Source organism: Tetrahymena thermophila (assembly GCF_000189635.1).
Source record: "Tetrahymena thermophila SB210 genomic scaffold scf_8254440, whole genome shotgun sequence".
Lineage (NCBI taxonomy): Eukaryota > Ciliophora > Oligohymenophorea > Hymenostomatida > Tetrahymenidae > Tetrahymena > Tetrahymena thermophila.
Window position 1 is genome coordinate 57,875 of NW_002476221.1, and position 23,675 is coordinate 81,549.

The following is a 23,675-nucleotide window of genomic DNA, read 5'->3' on the forward strand; positions in this document are numbered from 1 at the left end:
AAATCAAAACTGTATTTGGAATGGATAAGCAAACTTAAATAAGTTTAGGTACCTACAAGATTTGCTACGAGGAATCTAAAAATTAAAAAGACTACCAAAAAGCATTGAAATATATATTATAGGTGACAGGCCAAAAAGCTGAATATGAAAAATAATGGCATTCAGAAATTATAGAATGCCTTCTAGCTTTAAAGTTATACAATTAATGTGTAAAGAAAATTGATTCTGCTCTTAAAAGCATTTCGAAGTAAGATTATACTGCTCAGCTTGAAAACTATGAAGCATTAGTTGTATCTTATTTAGGCTTATACAACTTGCCTAAAGCTAATGAGTGTATCAAGCACATGGATTCGTTACTATCTAAACTTTCTTCAAGCTCTGAATAGAAATAAGGGTAAAAAGACTTTTCTCAGATAATTTAAGACCTTAAATTCAAAGTAATAAATTTATTTAGGTGAAAGACATATTACTAATATTTTTAAATTTTTAAACAGTTTTTTTCTTTAAACACGTTTATTAAATCCAATAAATCTGAATGTAAAAGATACAAATAACTAAAATTATTAAAATTAAAATAGGTAGATGGTTTCAACATAATTTCATAAGATTAAAGATTAAAATAAGCAGAAGAATATAGAAAATTAGAATTATCTGATGAGGATTCTTAGTTCTTCAAAAAGGCTGGATAGGAAGTTTACTTGATCCCCACTTAATGGCTAAATAAATGGAAAGAATTCTCATCTTACAAAGAAAAATTTGAATAAAGCGATAATATGGAGGATGAGGAAGATAGTAAAAAAACAATTGATTAAATTTATCCAGGCCCTATTGATGCATCTAATTTAGTGGAGACATATGTCAAAAATCATTTGATAGACGCAAACCAAGATTAATTTTTTGAGAATTATGTTTTAAAAAGTGACAAAGCTGAAAAGCATGACTTTGAAATAGTTTCAAAGCAAATAGGTGATTTTTTATATGAAAAATATGGAGGATTTAAAGTTAAGAGAATGACTATCCTTAACCCAATTACAAATGAAGTAAATGTAGAGCTTTTCTTTAAGAAGATAAACTTTATCCCTATACCTACTTTATCTCCTGATTAAAAAGAAGATAGTTATTACACCATTTACATCTCTAAATTTGCAAGCCTTAAGCAATTAAATGACAAAATCAAAAGATCTTTAGAATTTTTACCTTAAAAGAAAAACTAAATTTTGAATAGATAATATTTCAAGCTCTGGAAATTATCTACTGATCTCATGAAAAATTATCAAAATGTTTACAAAACTATGGCCTAAAAATATAGAGAACCTACAATTTAATTAGATGTCAAAGATATTGTTATAGGTGAAGATGAATGTATTGATGTAAATTTTTTTATTAAAATTCATGTAAAATAATAGTTTAAACAAAATTAAATATTTAATTAGGATATGTAACTAACTGATAGTGAGATAATCCTTTATGAATTATCAGAAACAAATAATTTTAAGATTGTTCCATGTCCTTAGAGAAAGTAGTCAAGCAAAAAAGAATCAGAAAATAAAGAAGATTATTAGTAGCAGTCTATAAATTAGAACAGTTAGAGCACTGAAATAATAGATGAAAGTGATGAAATAGAAGGTTTTCCTACAGGAAAAATAAAAATTAGAAGAATAGATGAAAGTCATGTTAGAAACATGATGCAAAAATATAGAATTTAAAATGGACAAAAGGGTTTTTCAGGAAAAAAAGGTTTGTGTGGATTATAGAATTTAGGTAATACATGCTTTATGAACTCTGCACTATAATGTTTGAGCAATGTTGAGGAATTAACAACTTTCATGGTTAATAATGAATACGTTAATGACCTTAATCCTGACAATCCTTTAGGAGCAAGTAAATATTTTTCATATATAACTTTTTTGTAATTTAATTTTTTTTAAAAACTTGAAAATTAATTTTTATAAAATAAAAAATACTAAATTTGTTTTTTCAATAAACAGATGGTCATTTAGCTGTTTCATATGCTGATTTGGTCAGAGATATATGGTAGGGAGGTGATTCTTCAGTCTCTCCTCATTATCTCAAGAAGGTTATCGGTAAATTTGCCCCATAAGTAATTATTTAAGATAGTTTTTATTCAATTTGTGTGGATATTTATTAATTTATTGATAAAAATGTTAATTAATTTTTGTTTCAATAAGTACTTCATTAATTTTTTTTTTGTTTAAAACAGTTTTATGGCTATAGCTAACAAGATTCTTAAGAATTATTAAGTTATCTTCTTGATGGTTTACATGAAGATTTAAATAGGATAAAGAAGAAACCAGTCGTTGAGGCTATTGATTATAGCGGAGGCAAGGATTAAGAAATGTCTCTTGAATTCTTTAAAAACTATAAAAAGAGAAATGACTCTGTGATCAGCGACCTCATGGTTGGCTAATTCAAGAGTACTTTAGTTTGTCCAGATAAAAACTGTGGAAAAATATCTATCACCTTTGACCCATTCCTAACTCTTTCAGTACCCATTCCAAGAGTAACTAAAGAAGATGTTTCCTTCTATATTATTTTCAAAGATCCTAGAAAGACCCCTTACAAAATTGAAACCTAAATTCGTTCTGATTCAAGTCTTGGAGAACTTAAAAAACAAATTAGTGACAATTTAAATATTCCATGCTAATCCTTAATTTTTGCTAATAATGCATAATCTAAAATTGAAGAATTCTTGAAAGATGATGAAAGAGGTGTCCATATTAAAGAAATTTCAGGTATTTGCTTCGTGTATGAAGTAGAAAAAGTGGGTACCAGCATTAAAGATATTAATCAAAAAAGCTAATAAGATATGGAAGAAGAGGAATAAGAGTAAGACAAAGAAGAATCTCCATAAAATAAAAAAACTTCTCCAATTACTTAAAACGATGGAGATTAAATCGATGTAGAAGAAGAAGAAGAGCAAAAAGTTTAAAACTCAAAGAAATCTGTCTCACATGATTTTGTGTATACCGAAATCGAGTTTTGCCAAATAATGGAATCAGATGTTAAGCTAAACTCAAATGTATCAAATACTGATATCCACAATGTTTCATATTCTCGTTTAGTTAGCTTAAAATATAATTCTAAAGTATAAGATTTATATTTGTAAATTTATAGAATTGTGAGAGTATATCTTCACACTTACCAATAAGCTAATGGTTAGCCAGAAGTTAAAATAGATATTGATATTGCTAATGATAGTAGAGAAAACTTGCTAAAAGAGTTATCAGACTTAGAAAATAATCCATAATAAAAATGCCTATTCAGAATTTTTAATAAAGATATGACTCCTATTGACTACAAGAGCTAAGAACCTTTAATTTCTTTAAGAGTCAAGACTTAAAATAGACTAAAAGTTAAAATGGTCTTAGATCATAAAATTGAAGTTAAATTAATGAGAACAAAGAGATGTGAATCATATAATTTTGAAAGTTAAAAGACATCTAAAGAGGTTTCTTCAGGCTCAGCTGATCTTTATGATTGCATCGATGCCTTTGTAAAGAAAGAGTAGCTAGAAAAAGGTAATGAGTGGTATTGCAGCAAGTGTAAAAGACATGTCCTTGCCACTAAACAAATGGAAATTTATAATACTCCTAAAATTCTTATTATCCATCTTAAAAGATTTAAGTCAGGTAATGTACGCAATTTTGGTAGATATTACTTTGAATCAGGAGGTAAAAAAATTAATGATCTCATAGATTTCCCTATTGAGAACTTAGATATGACAAAATATGTTTTAGGCTCAAATGGTAAGCCTCAAATTTACGACTTGTTTGCAGTTAGCCAACATTATGGTGGTATGGGAGGAGGTCACTATACTGCATGTGCTCAAAACTTCCTTAATAAGCGTTGGTATAATTTCAATGATTCTCATGTTAGCTAAAGCAGTGCTGAATAGGCTGTTTGTAGTGCTGCATATGTACTTTTCTACAGAAGAAGAGATTGATTTTTTTTTACAAATTAACTCAGTTTTAAATAAATAAAAATTTAAAAATATTATTTGGTACATAGTAAGAAATATTTTTGTTATGTAAACTCATTTCATAATTATTTTTTTAACTAAAAATAAAATAATAAAGCTTTTTTAAAAAATTTGTATTTGATGAGTTAATGAATTATTTGTTTTTATATTTATTACGAAAAATGTTTATGACCATTTTTATTTGAAATGAAGATTGATTACATTTTTTAGCTTTCATTTTTTTTTTCACAATTTTAAAAAATATTTTTGATTCCTAAATTTTATTCTACATAAAAATATTTGTTTTATGCAATTAAAATACTTTCTATTTTATTTACAGATTTTTAATAATCAATATTAAAAAAAATATCTTGTTTAATAGCAAAATTTTAACTGTTGAGTATTAAACTAAATGTAAAGGAGAATATTTTAAAGTTTAATAAAATAGAATTTATTCATAAAGAATAAGAGTGTTTAGGGAATATATAGATCTAAATTTTATAATTTGCAAGCTTAAAGCTTTTCAACATCATAAAAAGAAGATATAGATCTCAATTAGTTGACAAGTGAAATCGAATAGCTTAAAAAGAAAGTTGGAACAAACACTCAGCCAAAAAGCTCTATGTAAGATGGTAAAAATAAAAATAGGTCAAATATTGTTAAAAAAAGTAAACTAAAATAATCAAATTAGAGTAGCTAAGTGAATTGAGTTAGTTCGAAGCATTTTAATCAGCATCTAGATACGCATCATTAGAAAAATTTGAGTTGGCAGAATAAAAATTTTAAGAAGCTCTAAATATACTAAATGAATAACAACCAGACAGAATAGATTTATAGATTATATTAATGAAAAGGTGAATAAATTTAAATTAGATAATTTTTATTCCACAAGCGAGAAAATTCATTTTTTATGAAAATATAATTAACAGGTTGGCTTTAATGTATAAATTGCAAGACAAAAATTACTTATTAACACCTCTTCTAGAAGATATATATTTTAAGCATCTAGCTTTTTATTCTTACAAAAATGTTGATTATATTAAAATTTTAAAAAATCTACTGACTCATTACTGTATTTATGATTTAGAAAGGGTAAATAAATGCTTAAAAATTATACATTTTAGCTTTATATTTAATTTCTACTTTTAGTTTAATAATTAATTTTCACTTTTAATACAAATTTGTTTTAATAATTTATAGGGATCTATTTTTCTAGAAATGATTCTTGAATAACTTCAACATGAGGAAATTCCTAAAGTTATTGTTAGAGATATTTATTTATATGCTGGAGTAATTTTTAAATAAAATATTTATCCAATAAATTAATATTTATATTTAAGATAATCCATGCTCTTAAAGGTGATGATTTCAATCAATCAGAAAGATTCCTATAAGAATCTATTTAGGCAGGTTTATAACCAATTCAAAAAGGTATAGCAATTAACAATAGATTCATAATAATAAACTGAATTAAAACTATTAATGAAAAGGTATTGCTTATAACAATCTTGCTTGTGTAACTTATTGGAATTGTCTAAAGCTTCTTTTAGAGTTATCCCAAACAACAAAAGAAGAAGAAAAAAAGCAAAAGTAACTTCAAGAGGAGATATAAGAAAGAATTCAATTAGTTGCTCCATTAATAAAAAGAGCTTTTAATGCTTTTGAATGTTATTTAATTTTTTATTAAAATAAAAACTTAATAACTTATTTAAATATTTTTATAATAGTTGAAGAAAAAAATAGATAAAAAGATTAAATTAATGAATAATAATTTACGATACTTAAAAAGCTCTTTGATGAAGAATAAAAAGTTTTTGATCTTACTGGCTTAGTAATAAAATATTCATATATTAATTAATAAATTATTTAAAACTACAAAAAATTTTTAGAAACCTGAAGATGTTTTACTCAAAAATCCTATGAGTTCTGTATGTGCTATGAATATGGGAGAATTTTTATTTTATTCTGGAGATTTTAATGTAAAAATTATTTTTTTGAAATAGCTGCATAAATATTTTTTGTAAAACAAGGCAAGCTAATTTTGGTTATAAGTTAGCCAATATTCATCTACAAAGCTTGAGTCATTACATCGTGTGCTAAGAACTATAGTAATATCAGCTTTAGCTGCTAAAAAACAAAATAAAATAGAATTTGCTGAAAATTTGTTGATTGATTGCTTAGAATATTCTGAAAACTATACCACATTTAATAAAGTCTTTGCTCTTGAATCATATTCTTAAATTTTGAAGTAATAAGGAAGAAATTATGAAGCAAATAGCTATTAACAATAATCAGATAATCTTAGAAATGTCCTTTCTTTTTGGGATGAAAGAAAAGAAAACATACTCATACCAGACTATGATTTCAAATTTTGAGTTTTCTTTAAGAATACTTAAAAACTATTAATTTATATTCATTTTGAACTGTTATTTGTAAAATATACTGAACTTAATAAAACATTTTTTTGCTCAATTATTTTTATAAGGATTCCTAAGTTTAAACTAAATAAGAGATTATTTTTTCTAAAAATTGGTATTGATAACAAAAGTTATTCGAATTTCATATTTTTGTTAAAAAATAGACTAATTATTATTTTTGTTTAAAATAAAATTATTTATTAATTTTGTTCAAAATAAGATTATTTATTAATTTTGTTTAAGTTAGTAATAAGTTTAAATTAAAAAATTTTTAGGTCAGAATATTTTATAAAATTTAAAGTTTAATTACAATGTATTACAAATTAAAATATCTTATTTTATAATTAATATTTTCAACAATTATTTCTTTAACATTATTTTATATTCTATTAATGAATTTAGGATAAGTATTTTAAATAATTTAATTTTATACTCATTTATTCTAAGTGTTTTTCTATTTATTAAATTTTTTATTTTTTGTAGAATGAAACCATTAGTTCAGTATTTAGGGTATTCTCAATATTATTAATTCAATTTATTAATTTATCATCTGATTGTTTTATAATATTTTTTTTTTGTGTGATGGATATATATTCAGTCATTCAAATTCTGGCTATTCGAGTTGATTGGTTTTAGTCAGTTGAAAATGAAAAAAAACCTTACCTTCTATTTTTTTTTTCGATAATAACTATTAACAACTATTTAATCTGAATTATTAAAAAAATAGAAGAAATTAATTAAAAAGACTCTTCAAAATCCTGTAAACAAATTCTATTAAAAACATAAATATTAAGAGGATAATAGTCAGATCTCAAAAAGTAACAAAAATAATATTTTATTTTAAGAAAGCAAATATTAAATGGGTAATACATGCTGTTGTACCAACTAAGCATAAGATTAGTAGAATTAAATAGAAGGAATAACTTAACGCAAGCCTGAGCTTCCTGAAAATGCATTTGATGATGACTAAGAATAAAATACTACAACTAAAATAGGTAATTAGTTAAAATTTAACGAAAAGGATATTTAAATATAAAAAGACTATATCAATAGTTTAAGCTTTAATGAGCTATGCAAATTAAATAATACTAATATCAAACACTCTAAAAAAGCAACTCAGATTCATTTTTATATTATAGAAATAAATATAAAGTATTAATTTATAATTTTTACAGGAAAAACTACTAAAGTAAATGCAGCTCCTCATAATGATGATTAAACAAATGCAAATTCATTATAGAATGATAGAAAAGACTCAAGTAGAAGCATAACTAAAGATGTTTATGATGATAATTCAAAAAATGCAGTGACTTATTCTCATAATATAGATCCTGGTTAATAATTTCATCTTCCTCTTCCAGATATTGCAAAGCCTATAACTGTTATACCCGAATTTCTTAATGAAAATGCAAAAAATACTCTTCTTTCTTAAGGAGACTTTTTATATGATGAAGATGCTCCTGATGATAAGCAATTACCACATGCAGGTCCATATGAATTTGAAAACGGATCAGTTTATATTGGGTAATGGAAAAATGGCAATAGACATGGTCGTGGAAAATAATATTGGAATGATGGAAGCCTTTATGAAGGATACTGGAGAAATAGTAAATTTATTCTACTAAAAAATAATAAAGTTTTTTTGAAATTATTTAATCAATTTTTAGTTTAAAAAAATAAAACTTTAAAATAATATTTTTATAAATCAAGATATGGCAGAAGGAAAAGGTAGATTAGTCCACTCTGATGGTGACATATATATTGGTAGATGGCACAAAGATAAGGCTAATGGAATGGGAGTATATCTACACATAGATGGAGCTAAATACGAAGGTGAGTGGATTGATGATAAGCAAAATGGTATGGGTACAGAATCTTGGCCAGATGGAGCAGTGTACAAAGGATAATATGTAGATGGAAAAAAAGAAGGATATGGAAAGTTTATGTGGGCTGATGGCTCAGTATATGAAGGATAATTTATAAAAAATAATATACATGGCAAAGGTACCTATAGCTGGCCTGATGGAAGATAGTATATTGGTGATTGGGTAGATAACAGAATGGAAGGAAAGGGAGTATTTACTTGGAGTGATGGAAGAAAGTATGAAGGAGAATATTTGGATGATAAAAAGCATGGATATGGTGTTTTTGAATGGCCAGATGGTAAAAATAAAAATTTTTTTAATTAGTTTTAAATATTTTTTTTTAATAGGAAGAGTGTATAAGGGATATTGGGAAAATGGTAAATAACATGGTGTTGGTTATTTTACAGGACCTAATGCTATAGAGAAAAAGGGTGAGTGGAAGAATGGCAAAAGAGAAAGATGGTATAAAGATTATTAATTTTACTTTACTAAAAAACTTTAAATCACTTTAAAAAATATAGGATCTCTGAAGATGATGAAAATAAAGAAAAACAAAAATGATCAAAAACAAAAAATTTGTTGCATAAAAATTAAAATAAAAAAATTAAATTCATTTAAATTTAAAGAGAAGTAAAATTCTCTTTTAAGAGATTTCTTGAAGATGAAGTAAATATTTGTAAATATTCTAATTATAAATAAATAAAATAATAAATAAATACATTATAAATTGTATATCTATAAATCTAGTTTACTCGATTTTTCATTTGTTTGTTCTTATTTTTTAGGATATCTTCATGCAAATTATTTTTTTATGTTTTTTAAATGCAAATTTTAGTTGAATTTATTTTTCTCAAAATTAGTTTTTAAAATTAAATCTCCATTAAAATAAAAATATAAAAGTTAAAGATATTATTAAAAGCATTATACAATTACAGATAGTATGCAAGGTTTAATTATTTTAATTAATCATTAAAAAAAAATATTTTATTGATCATTTTAACATTAAAATTAATTAAATAAATAATTCTTAAATGTTAAAATTAATATTGTCTAATATTTTTATATAATTTTTCTAATTTGTTTTTTTAATAATATTTTTATTTTTTAGATAGAAAGTTAAAATAATAGTAAAATAATTTCAATTTTTTTTAAGATATAATTTCAATATAAATATTTAATTTTTGGTAAATTTATTTTAATTTGAATTATAAAGATAGATAAAGTTACTTTTAGTTTTAATAATACAACTTTTTTATTCAATATCAGAATGATAATTTTGAGTATACCAATTTTTTTAATTTTAAAAGCTTTTAAATTTATTTTTATTTTTGAATTCTATCAATCATGACTGTCCTTAAACTTAAATTTTTATGATTAACTAAATTTTTATTTTGAAAAAATAAATTACGAGTTCATTAATACTATATTTTAGAGATCTTTTTTATGATTCAAACACTACATAAGACTAGTTATGACTTCTTTTTAAGATGTACTAATAAAAAATATTTATTTAAAAGCTTTAATTAATACTTTACCTCAGAATTAAATAAATAGAAACCAAACTATTTAAGTGCAATAGTCCATCTTCCACACAATATAGAAACTTAGAGTCTTAAAAGCTAATTTGAAATAAAGTTTTATATTTATGAAAAATAAATAATGATAAAATATTACGATAAATCTAATTTTAAGTATTTTATTTTGTTGCAGCTTGATAACAAAATAGGAAGGTTCGTAAAATTAATATCAATAAGGTCATTTTCACTGTTTTTAAATTTTAATTAATAAATAATAATTTTATATTAAAACATACTATATTTTTATAGACAAGCTTGTTAGATTAATTAAGCCTTATAAAGTTATAAATAATTCTTAGGCTCCTTATTCTATCAAAGCACTGAATCTGTTTTAATGAAATTTTCATAAGATTAAGTTAATTATCAAATAAATTTTTACTGAATTTCCAAAATTAATTAACTCAAATTGATCAGTTTAGAAAGTTCTTATCCTAATAATTAGACAGATTCATTTGTAATTTAAAACTAATCATCTCTTTTAAAAATTAAAAAATAAATACTGAGTATAAGAAGTTTATTTATTACTTAATAGTAATGTCTAATTTATTTAATCGTTTTAAGCTAGATAATAAGAATTAGTCATCTTATTTTTCACACTCATCAAATTTATCTATGCTTTATAAGCTAAACATATCTTATGCTGTTAATATGCTAAATATTAAATCTTATTAATTTTAATCATCAAATTCAAAAAAATATGCTTTTATAGATTTATAATTACAATTAAAGATAATTCAAATTATTTGTTATTTGTAAATTGGAATTTTTAAACAAAGTTAAAATGATTTTCATGAAAAAGAAATATTATATTTTAGGAAAAATAAGTAAATAAATAAATAAAATTAAATCTGAAGGTATTTATATCAGTTTATACATAAAATCTAAGCTTAAGGATTCAAGGTTTTTGCATCTAGTAATTCCAGCACTAAGCCATTTAATACCATCTTAAGTATACTAATTTCCCCTATTTTTAAAAATTTTCTGAAATAAAGAACAATAAAAAATATTAAATACTATATCATTAGAGATAAATTAACTAATGAGTATAAATTTGATAAAGACTCTGCTATACTAATCAAACCCTGGTCATTAATTTAATTATTTCTTTTTTTATATTATATTATTCTATTTATTTGATTAAGATTTTATTTTACTATAAGTTTATATTCAAAATTTGAATATTTTAGTAGTTGGAAATTCCAAAAGCCAAAGAATGAGCTCCAATATTACTTATTTTGCTTGTTCTTAAAGAAAAACATAAAATATGATTTAATGACTGTCATTTTGAATTTTACTAAAGATATAAAATAAGAGATGATATTTTTAAACACTCTGCTAAATCATTTCCTAATTTTTCTAAACCTTAATCGCCAATAAGATTTCCTCTTAGTTATTTAATTATATTTTTAAAATTTCATTTATAAAATAAATTAATTCAAAATTTTACCTTAAATCTAATGTTAAACTGTTAAGATTTTCAAGTTTCTTAATATATTCACCTAAACTAGCTGCTCCTTACTACTCAATTTAATTTCCACTTCATAATATTTAGCAACTTAAAATTAATTTACTAAAAATATAAAATAATTTTACTATAAATCAAGTACTAAACTCTCTAAAGATTTACATCTCGATATTCCATATATAAGTCCTAATGCACCTTTTTATTCTATTGAGTTACCTCTAATTTAAAATAAAATTTAAAAACTTTATAATTTAAATAAGCATACGATAAATTAATATTGATTGAATTAAGTCCTTCACATTTTGAAATTCCTTAACCGAGCTCAAGAGCTATTTAACTATCTATTTAATTACTCCTATTTATTTATTTGATGAAATATTTCAAATGCTTATAAATAATTTTTTTAAACCTTAAATCAATAGTAAGAAATTTTAAGTTTGAGCATTTGCTAATTTATTAACTCAATTTTTAAGCACTGAATTCGATTTTCTAATTTCTTAAAAAACTTAAATTATTTGTTTTGAAATTTTTAAAATGATACTTAAAAACAAGATTTATTTCATTAATTTGTTTGAGATCAAAGTTTTCTAGCTTTTTAATCAAAAATATTAAATTATTTTTATTAAACCCTAAAATAATTTAATTTACCATATAAATATTTTGAATTTACATATTTTGAAATAACTTTTTTTTTTTACTTAACTCACTAATAATCTTTTTTATAAATTCAATTGTTATAATAAAATAATAATTTATTTGTTCAATTGTAGATTAATAATTTTTTCCCAATTTTAGTGAGAAATTTTAATTTAAAAAAGAACTAAATCTAGTTATTTTTTTTTTATGAATAATTTATTTTAATTTATTAGGAATCATTTTTAAGAACATATTTGATGCATCATTAAGTTAATAAAAATAAATAAAAATTTTTTAATTTTAATATTAAACTTAATCGAATTGAGAAATAGTTTAAATTTTATATATGGAATTTTATTTTAAGGTGCTATTCCCTTACTTACTTAATTAACATGGTTAATATCTTTTAATAAATATTGAAAAAGAAAAAAACGAATTTTAATAATTAAAATATCTCTATCTATAAAATTATAAATTTGATGATCAATGAAATATATAATAAAAAATACAATTAATATAAATTACTCATATGTTTATTTTTTAGATAATTTAAAGATTTTTTTTACTTTCAGTTTTTATTAAGGAAAATTTAGTAATTATATGAGTATATATGTATGTACCAAAGTTTAACTTGAATGTTATTATATTTTATTTTCAAATTTGAAGGTAATGATTACTAAATTTATCGAATTCATCAAAGTCCCTTTTAACTGCATATTAAGGACCAGGATTGTCATTTAGAGGTGCAGCGATATTTATTTTTTATCCGTAGCCAAAGGAAATATCTTTAAATCTTTTTTAAACAACAGGCTTTTCATTAATTTTATAAGTTGTGAGAGGTGGGACTTACTTATCACAATATTCATTGAACATTTTAAGTCTCTAATAGATACTGAATTTCCTCTTTTCATTGCCTATCTTCTCACTGACATTGTATGTGTTTGGAGGAGGATTACCTTCTTAGAAAAGAGGAGAATATATCATTCTATCAGCATATTTTAAATAATTTTTTCTGTAGTGTTCATAGCTTAGTCCGAAGCTTTTACCAGGTTCTACACCTTAAGTTATGCAATGAGTTTATGAAAGGGATCTTTTTTCTCTGCTTCTTTCTGTTTCGCAACCAGATTTACTGCAGCTTCTTTATTAAATATATGAAGTATTGTTTAATTCAGGAGATTCTGGGTATCTAATCTTATAGTGATTCTAATCTTCTAAGTAGCGCTTAACTTTATGCCCATTTGGAGCTGGTGTAGTTTAGGCTTTTTCTATATGCTTAGGAGGGAAAATATCTGTATTTTTGCCTAATCCAAAGCTTGTTGACCTTTTTTTAAGAGTATTGGGAATATTTATCTTGTTTTTGTATGTGCCTGGAAGTTTAGGATCTGGGAATCTTTGAGCTTGAGGGAATTTATGTGAAGGAGCTGAATTCCTCCATGTTGCAACAGATTGTCTCCATAAAGGAATTTCTTAATACACTCCATCTACAAATTTAGTAGGATCTAATTTGCTAAAGTCTATCGAGTTTTTCATAGTGTTTTAACCAGCCCCAGATGCTGTATAATAAGTTCCATTAAATGTTCTGTACATAGTTGAAGCAAGAGAATTGGCTTTTACTGATGTATATTCACTCTTTTAGACTGAATTAATTCTTTTGCGATTAGAATAAGCACTTGAAGGTTTATCGTAATGGGTCGGAGATTGTTAGTCATCTGAACCAAAATTTTTAACTTAATTTTCTTCAGTTCTATCTGGAGAATAGTAATTATCTCCTTGATATTTATTATTAGAATTTACATCTGTTTTTTAGGTATCATAATTGCTTCTTATCTATCTTCTTTGTGATGAATTAGTTTATGGTCTAGTTTTGCTAGAGGTTGTAGATGGTCTACTATTTCTATCTTGATTCATAATGATTCAACTTATATTCTTTTAATAATTAGATTTTTTTCTAATGAAAACTAATGGGAGTATGCGTATTATTTTTTGTGAGTTTTATTCTGTTATCAAGTTTGAGTTTAAAAACTTCTCAATTATAAATGTCAGAACTTTATTATAATTTGTTTATTGATTGTTTATATTATTATTTAATATGTATTAGTTTTGTTTGGCTATTAATTTTTATTATGCAAATCATTATTACAAGGTGAATATTAATCTTATTTTTGATTGATTTAAATTTCATAAATCTTTGTATTTGTGGTGTAATTAAATCAATTTTATTAATCTTTAGATCCCTTAAACACCATTATTTTTTATTTTAATCCTCAAATCTTATCTCAAAGCAATTACTTTTAATAATTAATAAAATTAATACTAAATATTCTTCTCTAAATGACTAAAGTTATTTGTATTGTATTTTATTAGTAAAAAAATTAATTATATTTGAAAAAATAATAAGAAAAAATGAATTTTAATAATCTCATAAAAAATAAAATAATTACATAAAGAATTAAAAATTTTTTATTTTAAACATTAATTAAATTGTTTTTATTATTTTAGTCTTAATTTTTTCTCACTTATTTAAACTTGAAAATTCTATTATTATTTTTTTATATATCACTTTAAAAAAAAGAAAATAAAAAGTTTTTTTAATATTAATTTTTTAAAAAAAATTATTTTACAAATTAATTAAAACATTATGTAAGATACATATTAATATTTTAAAAAACTAAAAATCCTTATTTGATAAGATTTTAATAATTTATTAAAAATTTTTTAATATGCTAAAATTATGGGATTGAAAAAAAAGTTTTGAATATTTCATTTTTGCAGAAATTAATGAAGATTAATAATATATTTATTTATTAGAAATAAAAGTTATTTAGGATTATAGTTGTATTTTTGAAGCTTGTATTTAGTAAGCCTAGTATTAAGCTTTTTAAAAATTACTATTGAAATTTAATTTTGCTATTAATTAAAATTTTATTTATTCAAACTTATTGAATTTTTGTAAATTTGAAGAGATAATGAGCAATGAAAAATAGTAGTGTATATAAAAATACTAGCATACTACTTAATACAAAACGAGCAACACTAGTTCCTTTTGTTTGCCATGATCCTTCAGTTTTGACCATTAAAAAGAAATTAATTGTCATTATTTCTGCATAAATTAAGCTAATTATAAATAAGCCAACAGATTTTAGTTTTTGATATGCTGATCTGCAAATTATAACAAAAGCAGAAGAACCACATAAGAAAGGGAATGCAAGGTTGAATACCATTAAAGCTAATGTAACGACTTCATTTAGGTTAGCTAAGAATCTAGTTACAGATTCATAATTGAAGCTTCCTAAACTAACTATATCCTAAATACCAAAGAAAGATATATTCATAAGTAGGATAAATTTGAATAATAAATAAAAATGGTATGGAACTATTTTATCTGTTTGGAAGAGAACTGATATTTCTTTTTCATGTTCAATCCATGCTTTAAGAAGGCATGCGAATATAATGTAAAACAAATTATCGTAGGAAATTCCAAATAAGAGTGAGAGATTGCACATTACTACGACTAATGAATATAGTCTTAGATTAGAATCTGAGTTTTTATGTAAATTTAAAAAGCATACACTTCCTATCAGAGAAAATAAAATAACCCAATTAATACCAAATACTAAATATGGTACAGTAGAAGATGAAACAGTTCTCAAATATAAAGATATACCTCCACAGTATAAAGTCAGAACAGTCATAACTTTTACACTTTTTTCTAATTCCTACTTAAAATAAAAAAATGAAAAGTAGAATACAGTGATCGATATTGCAGCAAAACCAATAGCATACCAAATATCATTTGCTATTGAAATTGGGGGAAGAATTGGGAATACTGATATCATAAGGCATAAGATACTCCATGCAATAGTTTTGTTTGATATTTTTCCAAAAGAATATTTAGCATGTATCAAGCTAAAAATAGAAACTGCAATAAAGTTGTAACCAATAAATTATCTCTCGTAAAAAGAATACATAAGGCATTGACCAGCTATAGCTATAAGAATATAGCAAGCAACTTATTTCAAAATACCGAAATCCCAACCTTGATTCAAGAATGATCTCTATTAATAGAATTAATACAAGAAATAAAGTGGTAAGCCAAAGTAAGCGTAATACACTAGTTTAGACTCAGTTAAATTTAAATAAATGAGGGAAAACAAACCAAACAGTATTACTAGTATTAAGCAAACATTCTTATAGAATGGAATTTTATTTTATGTGATAATCTTAGATTCAATCTCTTCAGATGTATTATTATATCTAAATACTGCTATTAAGCACAGCAACATAAAACTAGCATATCCTGTACCAACAACAGCTTAAAGGATTTATTTTTAATATAATTTTAAATAGACAATGCCATTTTTTATATTATCTAATTCATCATAAGTGTCAGAAATTATTTTTTTAAGCTCTTCCTTTTATTATTCAGATGTGAATTTGCCATTATCAGTAACTGTTTCTAACTTATCTACTTATTGCTTTAATTAAGTAAGACTATCAAAAACATATTAGGGAGAATATTTGTATTCAGTAAAAAACCACTTTTGCTTTGATTAAACTAGTTGCTATATTTTCTCATAAATTTTTTATAACTAGAAAGCGTTTTATATTAATGCATATGCCTTTTACAGATCGTTGATGTTTAATACATGCAAAGGTAGGACTCCTTCGTTATTAGTAGGAATAGGGATTCCTAATAAAACTGATATTAAGCTTGGTAGCTAGTTTTAATCAATATCAACTCTTTTTTTCATAGTAAGACCCCACTTTTTGGAAAATTCATCATGAGTCTCAGGGTTTTCAGGATCGAGCTCATTTTCAGCAGGTTTAATACTTGCTCCCCAGATAACAAATGGTGTAAAAGTATTTTAAGGATTACCATCACCATGGGCTCCATTGTCTGCCATGCCATGATCTGATAATAAAATAAATACAGTTTCTCCGTCGTCTTTGTAATAATTTCTAATTTTTTCTTCTACTTTTTCTATTAGCTTGCCAGTAGTAAGAATTGATTGATGATACTCTTTGTTAATAGGCTTGAATGCTGGTCCTATAGCATCAGATGAAATCCAATTCATATAGATTAATAATTATTCTGATTATAGCTTTTGCTAATCTTCTTTAAGAGTAACATATTCTTTAAGTAGTTTATGAGGAACTTCGCCTTTCTCCATAGTACCATTATTGAATAGTCTTGTAACTTTTTAATAAATTAGCTAATCAAATGTACTGGCCTATTTATGATCATTATAATTTACTGCTGAATCTGGATAAATGTCAGCTCTTACGCAAGAAGGGCACCTCGAGCTTTCAAAAATATTGTGCAAAAGCTCAGGACCAAAAAATAATCCAGCCTAGACATAGTTAAAAAGTTTATCATATTTTAAAGGACCAGGAGAAGTCCAACCACTTAAAATAGCTGTCATATCCTCTTAGTAACCTCCCATCATATTTTAAACACAAACTCTAGACTCTGTAGGAACTATTGCATGTTAAATACCAAAATTAGCTTTTCCTTCTTTAATACGGTTATGGATAAGAGGTACTCTTGGCTTGCCTATTTCTGGTTCGTAGGATTTGTTTTGTAGTCCATAAATTATGTCAGCACGGCCTCCATCGTATTAGAATATGACTACCCTTTTAGCAAAGCGGCTTTTATTTAATGATTCAATAGGCGTCATTCCTAAAGGTTTCCAAGCTTAAATGTAAACATCAAATACACTGAAAAGGAAAACTAAGTGAAAAACAGCTGAAAACCCAATAGTCAGCCATAAAAATGTGTTCTACTTTTTTTACCTTTTAATAACATCTTCAGCCTTAGCAACTAAATTTGATTCTATATCTAAGCTTTTAATTATATATGTCTAATTATCTTAACTTATTTCTTCTATTTATTCATGCTGTTATGAAATATCATGATATTCAGATTTTGCATACATTTTTTCTAGTTTTATTACAAATTAATTAATTTATGAAAATTATTAAATTATATCAAAATTTTATGTTGCGAGCAATATATTTATTACTAAAAAAATCGAAAGGATAGGTCTTGTTATATGTATTCTCTAATTATTTACAATAAAATTAATGGATGTAAATAAATTAATTAAATAATATTAAAAACACAGCTCAAACTGTTTTTCATAATAATATTAAAGAATTTGAATGTAATGCCATCTAATCCAATTCATAGTAAAAATGAATAGAAAATTATCATTCACAAATATTAATGAATAAAATACTACCTATCCCACCTGCCCAAAATTTTAATTGATAAAGTGATTTTAAAGCTCTTCTAATTTAGTTACTTTTATTTCAAAATTGGTAATTGTTTTTAAGTAACCTAATGAATCAATCAGATTGGTAATATTTTTCTTATTTTTTAATTTAATCTTCTAGTTTTAACTTTTTTCTAATTATGATTTGGTAAAAAAAATTAAAGATTAATTTTAGTATATCAATTATTTTTTAATGACTTTATGTAGATCATATTTACTAAATTTTGAACCCAAAAAAATACGAAGCGAAACCAATTCTTTTTTATTTATAAATTTCCCTTTTAATTAAAGTGTAATTAATTTATTAAGTCTATTAATTCTGACCTTCTTGAAAATTTAAGAAATAAAAACAAGACAATATAAAAAAATTAATTAAATACAAGAACAAGATATTGATCAAAAACTTATTATTTCTATAAAAATTGTTTGATTACAAGTTCTCTCATGATTTTTAATAGGTATTTATACATTTTACAAAATTAAATTTCATCACCCATGAGAAAATAAATAATTATTATTTACAATTAACATTAAATCATATAAAACTAAGATATATGAATGATAATTTTTTTTAATAATCTCATTAGTTAATAAAATTTAAATTTGCAAAGATTTTATTTAAATTACTAAAAGTTTAGTTTATATTAATAAAAAATACATTTAATTTCTAATAGGTTTATACAGATCATAGTATACTTAAAAGTTATGTATGTATTTTTTATTTTAAAATTCCATTTTATTTAAATTCCCTTATTAAAAAATTAATATAGAAAAGAATATAAAAGATTATTAAATAATAAAACAAGAGGTATTGATCAAAAAATCATTAAGTCTATAAAATTTTATTTAGATCTAGTTAATCACAATTTGTACTAATTTTCGATTGATTATTTGCAAAAAAATTAAATAAGTAAATCTATTTATATTTTGTATAAATTAAACTTAAAATATCAAAATATAAAACCAAAATTACTAAAATTAAATGAGATAAAACTAAAATATAAAATAATTTATTTTTTTAAACTCAGGATTTTACAAAAAATTAAAATTTTGAAAGCATTTTATTAAAATACAAACAAATAAAAAGTTGAATTTCATAAAGAAAATACTTATTTTAATTTTTCTGATCAATTTTTATATTTTTCATCAATTTTTGTTTTTTTGAATAATATGTGAGCTATGAAAAGGAGGAAGACATAGAGAAGAGTTAGCATGCTTGATATTACAAAACGAGCTACACTACTTCCCTTTTCTTACCAAGTTCCTTCTGTTCTTACAATAAAAAGAAATTAATAATCACTATTTCTGCAAAATATATTAATAATATGAATAAATTTAAATGCTGTATAAAAATGGGATGGAAGTATCTTTTACTTATCTTAAATAAGTACAGAAACTTCTTTTTCATGGTCAATCCATGCTTTTAAGAGGAATGAAATATTTTTATAATCTCATTAGTTAATAAAATTTAAATTTGGAAAGACTTTATTTAAAGTACTATAAGTTAGTTTATGAAATAAAAAATAAATTTAATTTTTAATAGGTTTACACTTTATAGCATGCTTATAATTTATAGTTGTATTTTTTTACATTAAAACTCCTTTTTATAGAAATTATCAGATTAAAAAACTAATAGAGAAATTATAATAAAAAATTATTAAAAAAACATTGATATTGATCAAATTTAAATTTGCAAAGACTTTATTTAAATTACTATAAGTTTAGTTTATGTAATAAAAAATTTATTTATTTTTTAATAGGTCTACTGATCATAGCTGGCTTAAAAGTTTTTGTTGTATTTTTTTACATTAAAACTCCATTTAAAAGAATTTATCAGATTAAAAAATTAAAATAGAAATTATAATAAAAAATTATTAAAAAAACATTGATATTAATCAAATTTAAATTTGCAGAGACTTTATTTATTTTTCTATAAGCTTAGTTTATGAAATAAAAAATTTATTTATTTTTTAATAGGTTTACTGATCATAGCTGGCTTAAAAGTTTTTGTTTTATTTTTTTACATTAAAACTCCATTTAAAAGAATTTATCAGATTAAAAAATTAAAATAGAAATTAAAATAAAAAATTATTAAATAATAAAAACATGGCAAAAACTCAATAATAAGTCTACAATATTTTATTAAGATCTAGTTAGTTATAATTTGTACTACTTTTTGATTAACTTTTTACTATCCATGTGATACGTAAATGCATTTAATATTTCCTAAACATTAGACACAAAATATAAAAATTTAAAGCCAAAGTTATTAAAAGATATAAAATTATTTTTTTTTAAACTCAGGAATTTACAAAAAATTAAAATTTTGAAAGCATTTTATTAAAATACAAACAAATAAAAAAGTTGAATTTCATAAAGAAAATACTTATTTTTATTTTTCTGATCAATTTTTATATTTTTCATCAATTTTTGTTTTTTTGAATAATATGTGAGCTATGAAAAAGAGGAAGACATAGAGAAGAGTTAGCATGCTTGATATTACAAAACGAGCTACACTACTTCCCTTTTCTTACCAAGTTCCTTCTGTTCTTACCATAAAAAAGAAATTAATAGTCATTATTTCTGCATATATTATACTGAGCATAAATAAACCAATTGGATTAATTTTTTTATAAGCTGATTTGCATACAACTATAAAAGCAGATGCTCCACATAAGAAAGGAATTGATAGTTTAAATAACATTAAAACTAATGTAAGAATTTCTCTAAGATTTACTAAAAATCTTGTAACAGATTCATAATTAAAGCTTCCCAAGCTAACCAAATCCTAAATACCAAAGAAAGATATATTCATAATAAGAATAAATTTAAATGCTGTATAAAAATGGATTGGAAATATCTTTTATTTATCTTAAATTAGTACGGAAACTTCTTTTTCATGATCAATCCATGCTTTTAAGAGGAATGAGAATATCAATATAAACAAAGCATCATATGATATTGCAAATAAGAGTTAAAGATTGATCATTATCACTACCAAAGAATAGAGTCTTAGTTAAGGATCTGAATTTTTGTGTAAATTTAAGAAAATAATGCTTCCAACAAGAGAAATAAGAACTGTCCAGTTAATTCCATAAATAAAACCTGGCACTAATGATGAATTAGGAAAAGTTCTTAAATATAGAGATATACCTCCACAGTATAAAATCAGTAAAGTCATAACTTTTACACTTGTTTCTAATTCATTTTTAAAGTAATAAAAAGAAAAATAGAAGGTTGCAATAGTAACGCTAGCAAAACTAACAACATAATTGAAATCGTTTACACCTATTATAGGAGGGAGAAGAGGGAATATTGAAATTAGAGCACAAGCTAAGCTCCATCTTGCACCAGTACCTGTAATTTTTCCAAAAGAGCATCTGTTATGTATTAGACTGAATACAGAAATAATTAAGAAATTATAAGAAATAAAGTTCCTATCAAAGAAAGAATACATCAAGCACTAGCCTGCTAAACCTATCAGAGCATAAGAGCCTATCAATTTTAAGATATTTCCCCCCCAACCTTGATTCATAAACTGTCTGTGCTTATAGAACTGGTATGTAAAGTAAATTGGGAAGCCAAAATATGCATAGTAAACAGGCTTAGATTTAGTAACATTAAGATATAATAGAATAAATCCACTGAAGCAAAGAGTAATAATTAGGCTAATATTTTTTAGAAAGGGGGAATTGTTTTAATCTACTATTTTATCTTCAGTGTCTTTATTTGTATTTATGTACCTAAAGACGACAGCAAAGCATAGAAGCATAAAACTAATATATCCCAAAGCTACAGCAACTTGAAGGAATGTTTTTTGGTATAACTTTAGATAAGAAACTCCTTATTTTATGTTTTGAATTTCAACATATGTTTGAGATATTATTTTCTTCAACTCTTCGTTTTATTCTTTTGATGCGTTATTACCATCGTCTGATTCTTATGCAATTTTATCAACTTATTTTTTTAGCTCACTGAGAGAGTTAAGGATCTTTGCTGGAGAATGTTCATGTTCAGTGAAGAACCACTTTTATTTTTCTTGAACTAGTTGCTGAATCTTAGTATAGGAAGTTTGGAGTTAGTATGCATTTTATAATAGGATATTGGCTTTATAAACTTCTGTTGCATTAAGAAATTCGAGTGGTAATACTCCTTCGTTATTCATAGGAATAGGTAAACCTATTAGACTAGAAATTAGACTTGGTAACTGGCTCTAATCAATATCAAATCTCTTTTTCATAGTTAAGCCCCATTATTTTGAGAAATCGTCATGTGTTTCTGGATTTTCTGGATCTTTTTCATCATCTGCTGGCTTAATACCTTTACCCCAAATGATAAAAGGGGTCCATGTATTTTAAGGATTACCATCACCGTGAGCACCAATATCAGAAATACCATGATCAGAAAGTAATATAAATACTGTTTCTCCATCATTACCATAGTAATTATTTATATCTTGCTCTAATTCTTCAATAAACTTACCTGTAGTCCTAATTGATTTACGATATTCCCAGTTAGTAGGTTTAAAACCTGTTCCTATAGCATCACATGAAACCCAATTCATATAAACTACTAATTTGTCTTCGCTTAATTTTTCTTTATCGCCTGGTTCCTTATCATAAAGAGTTTTATTTTATCTATCTTCGATTAATGTACCATTAAAGAGTCTTTTAAGCTTATCATAATTATTCTTATCAAATGTGCTCGCCTATACATGATCATAGTAGTTAATTTCAGAATCTGGGAAAAAGTCGACCCTAACACAGGAAGGGCAGTTCTAACTTTCAAAAATACTACTAATAACACTAGGACCAAAAAAGAATCCAGCTTTTACATAGTTATAGATCCTATCATATTCGAGACCATGATGTGAAGCCCAGCCACTTAAAATGGCTGTCATATCTTCTTAGTATCCTCCCATCATATTTTAAACACAAACTCTAGATTCGGTAGGTACAGCTGCATATTAAATACCAAATGCAGCTTTTCCTTCTTTAACACGCTTGTGGATCAATGGAATTCTAGGTTTACCTTTTTCTGGCTCATCAGGTTCGCTTTGAAAGCCATACATGATATCAGAGCGACCGCCATCAAATTAAAATAGCATTAATCTCTTAGCTAAAGGCTTTTGATTGAAAGGCTATACAGGTGTCATTCCCAAAGGTCTCCAAGACTAGATATACACATCAAAAATACTAAAGATGAATAATAAGTGAAGTAGGAGTCCTAACCCAATCATTTTCCACAAGTTTTTATTTGAGTTTCTCTCTCTCTTTGTGGCATCTTCAGGAGGTTTTATAAAATTAGACTCTACGTCAAAACTCTTAAAACTATCTTAGCCTGTGCTTGAGCTCTTTTTCCTTATCTATTCTTCAGATTAATCAATCTGTAAATACTAATGATCTTATATCATATCTCCTTTTTTAATTTAAATTATTAAATAACTTTGAAATTATATTTG

The 23,675-nt window shown here is 24.1% G+C and overlaps 7 protein-coding genes across 7 annotated transcripts; 3 read left to right on the forward strand and 4 right to left on the reverse strand. All coding sequences in view use genetic code 6, as the record gives it.

Moving 5' to 3' along the window:
* Positions 1-20: 20 nt before the first annotated feature.
* On the forward strand, positions 21-3,964 carry TTHERM_00825230 (ubiquitin carboxyl-terminal hydrolase; the record flags this gene model as incomplete). The annotated part of the gene is made up of 5 exons (XM_001031391.3): positions 21-437; positions 579-1,370; positions 1,434-1,881; positions 1,989-2,101; positions 2,222-3,964. 5 exons carry the CDS (start codon positions 21-23, stop codon positions 3,962-3,964), a joined length of 3,513 nt encoding a protein of 1,170 aa, XP_001031391.2.
* Positions 3,965-4,391: 427 nt separating this feature from the next.
* TTHERM_000825239 (ubiquitin carboxyl-terminal hydrolase) lies at positions 4,392-6,354 on the forward strand (the record flags this gene model as incomplete). The annotated part of the gene is made up of 9 exons (XM_012799651.1): positions 4,392-4,611; positions 4,671-4,833; positions 4,909-5,071; positions 5,180-5,269; positions 5,320-5,410; positions 5,470-5,646; positions 5,707-5,810; positions 5,869-5,958; positions 6,010-6,354. 9 exons carry the CDS (start codon positions 4,392-4,394, stop codon positions 6,352-6,354), a joined length of 1,443 nt encoding a protein of 480 aa, XP_012655105.1.
* A 751-nt stretch (positions 6,355-7,105) lies between these two features.
* Positions 7,106-8,822, forward strand: TTHERM_00825240 (MORN repeat protein; the record flags this gene model as incomplete). The annotated part of the gene is made up of 5 exons (XM_001031392.2): positions 7,106-7,391; positions 7,572-8,003; positions 8,107-8,559; positions 8,609-8,723; positions 8,783-8,822. Exons 1-5 carry the CDS (start codon positions 7,256-7,258, stop codon positions 8,820-8,822), a joined length of 1,176 nt encoding a protein of 391 aa, XP_001031392.1. The 5' UTR covers positions 7,106-7,255.
* Positions 8,823-9,523: 701 nt separating this feature from the next.
* On the reverse strand, positions 9,524-11,975 carry TTHERM_000825249 (kinase domain protein; the record flags this gene model as incomplete). Its single annotated transcript, XM_012799652.1, has 17 exons — positions 9,524-9,620; positions 9,670-9,753; positions 9,797-9,880; positions 9,936-10,025; positions 10,075-10,164; positions 10,218-10,313; positions 10,364-10,489; positions 10,713-10,802; positions 10,853-10,942; positions 10,993-11,082; positions 11,134-11,223; positions 11,286-11,375; positions 11,432-11,521; positions 11,569-11,658; positions 11,713-11,799; positions 11,845-11,894; positions 11,952-11,975. The coding sequence occupies 17 exons, from the start codon at positions 11,973-11,975 to the stop codon at positions 9,524-9,526; spliced, it is 1,458 nt and encodes a 485-aa protein (XP_012655106.1).
* A 618-nt stretch (positions 11,976-12,593) lies between these two features.
* Positions 12,594-13,847, reverse strand: TTHERM_00825250 (hypothetical protein; the record flags this gene model as incomplete). Its single annotated transcript, XM_001031393.2, has 1 exon — positions 12,594-13,847. One exon carries the CDS (start codon positions 13,845-13,847, stop codon positions 12,594-12,596), a length of 1,254 nt encoding a protein of 417 aa, XP_001031393.2.
* Positions 13,848-14,869: 1,022 nt separating this feature from the next.
* TTHERM_00825260 (phosphatidylinositolglycan class N protein) lies at positions 14,870-17,875 on the reverse strand (the record flags this gene model as incomplete). Its single annotated transcript, XM_001031394.1, has 1 exon — positions 14,870-17,875. One exon carries the CDS (start codon positions 17,873-17,875, stop codon positions 14,870-14,872), a length of 3,006 nt encoding a protein of 1,001 aa, XP_001031394.1.
* A 2,743-nt stretch (positions 17,876-20,618) lies between these two features.
* On the reverse strand, positions 20,619-23,627 carry TTHERM_00825270 (phosphatidylinositolglycan class N protein; the record flags this gene model as incomplete). Its single annotated transcript, XM_001031395.3, has 1 exon — positions 20,619-23,627. The coding sequence occupies one exon, from the start codon at positions 23,625-23,627 to the stop codon at positions 20,619-20,621; it is 3,009 nt and encodes a 1,002-aa protein (XP_001031395.1).
* Between the last annotated feature and the right edge of the window lie 48 nt (positions 23,628-23,675).